Source organism: Garra rufa, unplaced genomic scaffold, assembly GCF_049309525.1.
Source record: "Garra rufa unplaced genomic scaffold, GarRuf1.0 hap1_unplaced_005, whole genome shotgun sequence".
NCBI classification, from domain to species: Eukaryota; Metazoa; Chordata; class Actinopteri; order Cypriniformes; family Cyprinidae; genus Garra; species Garra rufa.
Window position 1 is genome coordinate 559409 of NW_027394280.1, and position 8943 is coordinate 568351.

General features: G+C 38.2%; 1 protein-coding gene across 1 annotated transcript in view; it reads right to left on the minus strand.

The window, feature by feature from the left end:
- Positions 1 to 1213: 1213 nt before the first annotated feature.
- The window catches only part of LOC141312745 (uncharacterized), a 10782-nt gene continuing 3052 nt past the window's right edge, over positions 1214 to 8943 (minus strand). The window contains exons 4-5 of the mRNA XM_073832621.1: positions 2894 to 3409; positions 1214 to 2287 (exon numbers count right to left, since the gene is read on the minus strand). Of these exons, the coding sequence (XP_073688722.1) occupies positions 1892 to 2287; positions 2894 to 3409 (912 nt within the window). The 3' untranslated portion in view covers positions 1214 to 1891. The remainder of the gene's footprint in view (positions 2288 to 2893; positions 3410 to 8943) is intronic.

The following is an 8943-nucleotide window of genomic DNA, read 5'->3' on the forward strand; positions in this document are numbered from 1 at the left end:
AAATAGAGACCCAACAGAGACAGAATGCACAGACTTTGATTTTAATATATGGGGTAACTGGGGAACACGGGTGCACAGAATGACTAACTGGACTAAAGGAAAGGAACGCAACCAAAAAAGGGCACACAGAAACAAAAACAGGTCCATATCCCTGGCATATCATCCCCCTTCTGGAAGGTGCAGCCTTCCTCTGTATGTCCTCGTGTCTCCTTCCCTTTCTCAGGGAACAAGGGTTGTAGTTGTAGCCCGAAACGGTGATGTTAAAAATGCTAACAATGTCCTTTAAAGGGATAGTTCACCCAAAAATGAAAATTTGATGTTTATCTGCTTACCCCCAATGCATCCAAGATGTAGGTTACTTTGTTTCCTCAGAAAAACACAAACGAATATTTTTAACGAAAACCGGTGCAGTCTGCCAGCCTTATCATGGAAGTGGATGGGCACCAGACCTTTAAAAGTAAACAAAAACATGCACAGACAAATCCAAATTACACCCTGCGACTCATGATGATACATTGATGTCTTAAGTCACGAAACGATCGGTTTTTGTGAGAAAATGAACAGTATTTGTATCATTTTTTACCTTTGATACACAGCCACGTCCATCTCTCCTGAGCACGAGTTTGGCATCAGTCACGTCACATGTGCACGCGCTTCTGGCGTAGTATACTCAAACGCCGTAAGCGATCTGTTGCATGTATACGGCACTCATTGTTTACACAGAGCACAGAGATTGTGGATATAGCGGCTATTCAAAATGGTTATTACTTGCGCGTATCCTGATTGTTTAAACCGATTTAAAGCTAAAAGATTACATTAGTTTGCACAAACTCATCCGGGACTTTTCACTGATTTCCCCCTACGGCGTTTGCGTATTCTACGCTAGAGCGCGTGCTCATGTGACGTTACTGATGCCAAACTCGTGCACATTACAGATGGACGTGGCTGTGTATCAAAGGTAAAAAATTATATAAATACTGTTCAGTTTCTCACAAAAACTGTTCGTTTCGTGTCTTAAGAGATCAATGTATCATCATGAGTCGCAGGGTGTAATTTGGATTTGTCTGTGCATGTTTTTGTTTACTTTTAAAGGTTTGGTGCCCATTCACGTCCATGATAAGGCTGGCAGACTGCACCGGTTTTCATTAAAAATATTCGTTTGTGTTTTTCTGAGGAAACAAAGCAACCTACATCTTGGATGCATTGGGGGTAAGCAGATAAACATCAAATTTTCATTTTTGGGTGAACTATCCCTTTAAACTCTCCTGGCTGGCTCGCGCTATGCTTTTGGGGCAGCGGTGGCCTAATGGTTAGAGAGTCGGACTTGTAACCCAAAGTTTGCAGGCTCGAGTATCAGGTCCAGCAGGGATTGTAGGTGGGGGGAGTGAATCACAAGCGCTCTCTCCACCCTCAATACCACGACTGAGGTGAGTCCCTTGAGCAAAGCACCGATCCCCCAACTGCTCCTCGGGCGCTGCAGCAATGGCTGCCCACTGCTCCGGGTGTGTGTTCACGGTGTGTGTGTTCACTACTGTGTGTGTATGTGTGTGTGTGTGTGTGTGCACTTGGATGGGTTAAATGCAGAGCACAAATTCCTAGTATGAGTCACCATACTTGGCCTCACGTCACCTCCTTTCCTTTCCTTATTGTGCTTCAACCAAAAAACTGCACCTTCTGTGAGATCTTTCAATTCATGATACAAATGTGAAGTTCTTACATTGTAGACATAGCAAACACATCCATATTATTCCTTGCTCTTTTATGCATTACCGTGTCAACTAGCTATATTGTGTTGGACTGAGCTTAAAGTGTACTATGGACAAAACATAATGCTTCAAAATTTGAATTAGAACGTTCCATTCTATACATTTTGTTTGAAACTCTTTCTACACTAAGGGGATCTGTTGGGTTTCTCTCTATTATGAATCTTCATGTGCCTGTCAAGGCTTCCTTTTAGACTAAAACAGTTTCCACACTGAGAGCATGTGTAAGGCTTCTCTCCAGTATGAACTCTCATGTGAAGGTTAAGGGTTCCTTTTTGATTAAAACTCTTTCCACACAGTTTGCATGAGTAAGGCTTCTCTCCAGTATGAACTCTCATGTGTCTGTTAAGGCTTCCTTTTTCATTGAAACTCTTTCCACACTGTTGGCAGGTAAAAGGGTTCTCCATGGTGTGAAATTTCTGGTGGACTTTAAGATGTCCACTTTGAGCGAAACTCTTTCCACATTGAGAGCAGGTGTAAGGCTTCACTCCAGTGTGGACCCTCATGTGAATGTTAAGGCTTCCTTTTAGGGCCTGTCCACACGGAGACGCGTTTCGCTGTATACGCATACATTTTTTATCGTATTGGCGTGTCATCCACACGGATCCGGCGTTTTAGGAGACTGAATCCGATATTTTTTGAAACCGGGTCCCAAAGTGGATAAATCTGAAAACGACACCCTCGCGGTTTCGTGTGTACAGCCAATCCGTATATTTTCTGAAACGATGATGTCATCACATCACGTGTCGGCTTCATCACACGTAACAGCAACAACAATATTGGGGGACTACATGATTGTGTTCGTGTTGCTACTAAGCCTGCTAGCTTTATTACAGCAAAATCTATTGCTTCTATGCAACTGTTATGAGCAACAAGCGATACTGTTCACATCTTCGTCTTCTTCTTCTTAGTACGAATACAGCGCGCAAGGTTATGCGCATGCTCAAAGTCTTCTTCTCCGTGTATAGTGTATATCTATGGCAGAATTACAGCACCCCATACTGGTCTGGCATATATACTACACCGTTTTCAGTGGTTTCGTGTGTACGGAACTTTTTTTTAGAACGAGGGAAAAAAAAAGATCGGATAGGGCACGCACCGGCTTCGTGTGGATGGAGCCTTAGAGTGAAACTCTTTCCACACTGTTGGCAGGTAAAAGGGTTCTCCATGGTGTGAAATTTCTGGTGGACTTTAAGATGTCCACTTTGAGCGAAACTCTTTCCACATTGAGAGCAGGTGTAAGGCTTCACTCCAGTGTGGACCCTCTTGTGAATGTTAAGGCTTCCTTTTAGAGTGAAACTCTTTCCACACTGTTGGCAGGTAAAAGGGTTCTCTCCAATGTGAATCATCATGTGTCTGTTAAGGTGTCCTTTTAGAATGAAACTCTTTCCACACTGTTGGCAAGTGTACAGCTTCTTTCCAGTGTGAATAATCATATGTGTTTTAAGGCTTCCTTTTTGAGTGAAATTGTTTCCACACTGAACGCAAGAAAAATAACTCCTAGTTCCTGTAGTTTGAGCTCTTTTTTGTTTAGAAGTCTTTTCAGACTGTAAGGAACAAAAAAAATGATCTTTCTCTTCAGTTTCATTCAGTACTTCTCTCTCCTCTTTCAGCGCTGTTAGGTCTAAGGTGGAAAAAAAGGAATAAAAGTTAACCCCAGTTTAGTGGCACAAAACAATTAACATCAAAACATGTAGATTTGTAAAGCATGTATGCTAGATCCTATACCAGGGTGTCCAAACCTGATCCTTCTCAGCCGGTACCCTACAGAGATTAGGCTGGCCGTTATACAATTAATAATAAAAAAAAAAATTAGGAAATTTAATGACAGAGTTTAGGATCTACATATATCTATAATCTATACACAGACTGATCTCAATGTTTCTGTACCATTTTTGTCTCCTAGGGAATAAAATGCAACAAATTTAGAGAGAGACGAGGAAAAAAAAAAAGAAAAAATCATCACACAATTCTTTCTGAGGTTTTATTAAGGGGGCAATTATGTTAGCCAATCAAAAAACGGGCTGTTACACTGACCTGTTAAGCCAATGTCAAAGTTTATTCATCTAATTTAAATCACTTTTAAAAACAACAAGTGTTTACTAAAGTGCTGTACAAGCATACTTAATTTAAAACAAAAACACATACAGTAGTGTGGAAAAGTGTTGGCTTCCTGATTTTATTTTATTATTATTTATTTTTTTCATCAAGATGAGTTCTGGCAAAAATGAGACAAGCCTTTATGTTCTTTTTGCTCAGCAGCGTTTTTTGTCTTGGAACTTTCTTGCCATGCAGGCCATTTTTGCCCAGTCTCTTTCAAGCATGAAATAATGAACAGGAAGCCAATGGAGAGGTGCCAGAATTGGTGTAATATGTTCTCATTTATGTGTTCCTGTCAACATAAGAGCAGCAGCATTCTGTACCAACTGCAAATGTATGAGAGAAGCCTGGTTAATACCTAAACATATGTATAACTCTTTCAAAGTCACTAAAAGATAGAAGAAGAGCTTGACATTAAGACTTGATATGCGCTTGTCCTTTAGACAGCTAAATCAATCATCCATTTGAAGAAAAAAAGTAAAAAGTTATATGTAATAAAAAATAAAAAAATAATTTGTTGTTCAAGTAATTTATTTACAAGCAATATTCTCATTACAATTTCATTAGCTCTAACATAAATAAGCATGTGGTATCTGTGGTATTTATCACATTAAATTGATGGATGTAATTTTGTATCCAGATTAATTTAGATGTAGCTTTAGTCAGCATGCAGTAGCTAAATGTCATTACTTACATTTCAAGGTTGTTGCAAATGACTTTAACATAAATAATTTTCTTAGATACTTTTGCATAATTAGCCTAAGTGTTGAAATCAATGTTTTTAATATTAGAAGCAGATATTGGGTTTAATTTTACAGAAAAATATATAATTTTTTTAGGCTAATTCCATATTATTGTTACCATTCTCGGTTGTCATTCACTCGTTTGTGTTTGTTGTTGTCGTTTGTAGTCCGCGTGCCGCTGAATCGAATCACTGAATCATTTCACAAATGATTTGATTCAAATGATCCGGATTCTGAGTCTCTGGCTGCATCCGAAAATCGCATACTTCCATACTATTTAGTAGGCAAAAAGCAGTAGGCGAAGAAAAAGTATGCATGAAATCTCAAACACCACAAAAGAATAGGCGAGATTTACCAGGATGAAACACTATTTCTCGCGAGATTCAGGCGAACGTATACCTAAGTATCGTTCCAATATGCCTACTTATCTACTATATAGTAGGCGAAATGGGTACGTGAGAAGAGTAACCACAAAAGAATAAGCAAGAGATCCCCGGATGCCCTCTGCGTCCCGCCCAGATTTCGAAGCGCCGATCTTTTCTACTTTTCTATCCCAGAAGCCCACGGGAGATCAATAGCTACGTCATCATCGAACGTGATGGAGAACAGCAACAAGGATGTTTTCAAAAGTGAGTAACCTTACGCTGTTCCTTGTGTCACAATCGCGTAGAACAAACTGTTAAATCGTTTCAGGTGTGACAGTATAGTATATTTGTGACTGTTCTGTAAAAACATGTTTTATGTATAGCAAACAGGGGAGATCCAGTAAACACACGTATATCTCCAAAGTGAATGTACATAAACCACATACATCTTAAAGATGATTGTTAAATGTCTATTTAATATGCGATAGAAAATGTTCGAAAACAACTGCAGAAGAGCACGTAATAGACATCTGAGTGTTGTGTGCTGTTACAGTAGAATTCACTGTTGTCAACACTGTTTACTTTATATGAATGGAATGTAAATAAACGCATGTACATAGTAACTGAACATAACTGATCTTTTTTATTAGTATAAATAGAGGCGCATTTGTGTTGTCACATGAATCACAGAGGTGACTTGAAGCTTTTCTGGATGTTACAGGGACAGGACGTGATGGACAGCAGAGACAGGTGAAGGTGGACACGCTGGTCAGCTGCTTCATCAGAATAAAGCTGCAGAATTGGCACAGCTGTTGATGGCAGTTTTTATTTACAGGCTGTGAACACATGATTGTCAGAACAATTACTTTGAATAAAGCTTTGTTTTATGTGTCTTTGACTTGTATTTATTTAACATCAAGGTTACTTTTATTTATTCTTTTACAAATTTATTCGTGTTTCTTGTTGTCAGTTAATAAAATATAGCATTAATTCATTACTTGACTGAGAATTGAGATGTATTCACGTTGACTGCATAGTCATGAATATGTCATGCATATGGCGTATTAAAAAAGTGCATGTTCATTTTACTAAAAATATAATTAATTAGTGGTTAGCATTTATCAGTATTATTGTTCATAAGAGTTGGTGTTGTCTAGCAATGCATTCCGAGGTCATCTTTAATTTCTAAGTAATACTTAATTTTTTCGAGTGTAAAATCAAAAGTCTTCTCCAAAGATGTGATCTTCCAGCAGCTGATTGACGTCTCCTTTGAGCAGATATTACAAACATTGCAAACAAGGAGGGCAACGTACTAGGTAGGGTTGTCGTGATGCCATTGGATGTTTTGTGCACCCGTCGCCTTTATTTTATTTTATTATCACTGCAGAACTTATAAGTACATACAACCGCAGGAAAAGATAGTAGGCTGTTTTATCAGTAAAAAAATCATAATGACAGAAAAAACTGTAAAGGGTTTGCGTACATGTGATTCTCTACACGTGAAAAAAAGATTAAATATCTTTAAATTATCGTAATATTCATTTAATCATAATGCATTAAGATTGCATGTGTTGTTTTTTGTTATTTATAATCCTCGATGAAACAAGAGAAATCCCACAATAAAAAGAGGAAAACAAAGGAGATTTCAAGCCAGTTTTGCGTGTGGATAAACAATTTTGCACATAAATAAATTAAAAACATATTAAAGTGGTTACGATTTTAGGTTTTCGTAATAAAAAATAACATCTTTAAGGATTAAACTGGGTTATAGCCTAAAAACGTACTACAATCATAAATGTATCTCTTCTGGAAGACCACTAAATGAGAAATTTGATCAACATCATAATATATACAAACAGATAATATATACAAATAGATGAATTAAACCTGTCGCTCATATCTTTTAAACTGTTGCTCTTGTTTTAACGTCGTAGATCACATGATAACGTCATCATGGCGGATCGCATTCATACTCAACGAGATTTGGCTGTAGAGTAGGTACCCTTAGAGCTTGTTAAGTACCTACTAATTGAAATTAAGTACCAACTCATTAAGTATGCGATTTCGGATGCAGCCTCTCACTTCTTATCATCACTTGATTGATTCATGATATAGAGAGAGAAATGAGATGCACATTTTCTGTTACTAACGTCTTAGGCCGTGTTCAAACTTGGCGTCTTTTTTCACAAGAAAAAGTTGACTAGGGCGTTTTTTTAGTAAAAAAAAAAGCTGGCAGCATTCTGTTACAAAAAGCAGCCGAGTGCGTCTTTAGTTGCTATAACAACAGCTGCAACAGTAGCGTAGTGCTGTGTGGTGAAGGAATGTCGAGAAAGAGCCTCTTTGTGATGTATATTATGATAGAGTTGTTTACTCATATCATACAACTCCTTGTGCTCCGAAACTAGTACGATAAGTTTATTTACCGCAACTTCTCCAGTTTTTTTTTCTTGTTGTTTTTGTTGTTATGGAAACGATAGGTCCCGCTACTCGCTTGTCATTGGTCAGCTGTCAAAAAAGCGCTTGACGTAGGGCGTTTTCTTCAAAAAAGTTCAACTTTTTTTAACTTAAAAAGACGCTCTGAGCTGCAGAAAAAGACGCCGGCGGTGGCGTTTAAAAAAGCGCTCAGGGCTTTTTTGAAAAGACGGTTAAGGCCGCGTTCACACTTGGCGTCTTTTTTGACAAGAGAAAGTTGACCAGGGCGTTTTTTTAGTAAAAAAAAAAAAGCTTGCAGCGTTCTGTTACAAAAAGCAGCCGAGTGCGTCTTTTGTTGCCATAACAACAGCTGCAACAGTAGCGTAGTGCTGTGTGGTGAAGAAATGTCGAGAAAGAGGAAGTTGGCTCTTGCGTTGGCGTTTGAAGTTACCGGGGAGGAGAATGTGGGTTCACAAAGACGTTTGTGGGTGCACGACATTATTCGGGGAAGAAAAAAGTATGGTGTTTACAACAATTTAGTCCTGGAGCTCCGGTTGGATGATGCACGGTTTGTGGCGTATTTTAGACTAAACAAAAGTCAGTTTGAAGACCTGCTACAAATCATTGCACCATCGATTGCCAAAACGCAGACAAAATTCAGAGAGACCATCAGCCCGGAGGAACGTCTCTGTATTTGTTTAAGGTGAGTCACCTGACTTTTCTGATCTTTCCTTTAACTGTTGGTACTAGCTACATAACGTTCGTTACTTATACAAATTTGAAATGCTACGTGAGATATGTATGTATATATGTGTGTGTGTTTATATACATTATATAAAAAATATAATATAATCTATATAAACTATATAAACATTCTATCATATACAGAGATCCTACAAAATGTACAGCATGCCATACATCCACACACTCACACACATATATACACACACGCATACACATATATATATATATAAAACACATATACATACACACACATATACACACACATATATATATATATATATATATATATATATATATATATATATATATATATATGTATATGTGTGTGTGTATATGTGTGTTTATATATATATGTGTATGCGTGTGTGTATATATGTGTGTGAGTGTGTGGATGTATGGCATGCTGTACATTTTGTAGGATCTCTGTATATGATAGAATGTTCTAGTTGTTGACAAATAAAAGATGCATAAAGATTAACATAAGATCACGTTTAAAAAAAATCTTTCTTCTATTTTAAAGGTATTTGGCAACAGGCGACTCTTTTCGGTCTATTGCCTTTGGCTACAGGGTAGGTGCCAGTACTGTGGCTGGAATAGTGAGCCAGGTGTGTGAGGCAATCTGGAACTGCCTACTGTCTGATTGCATGCCTGTGCCTGATGCAGCAGAGTGGAGGGGGATAGCTGCTGAGTTTCAAAATCTTTTGGCTTTCCCCAACTGCCTTGGAACAATGGATGGAAAGCATGTAATCATCGAAGCTCCTCCATCCAGCGGGTCCCTATACTATAACTACAAAGGGACATTTTCAGTAGTTCTCC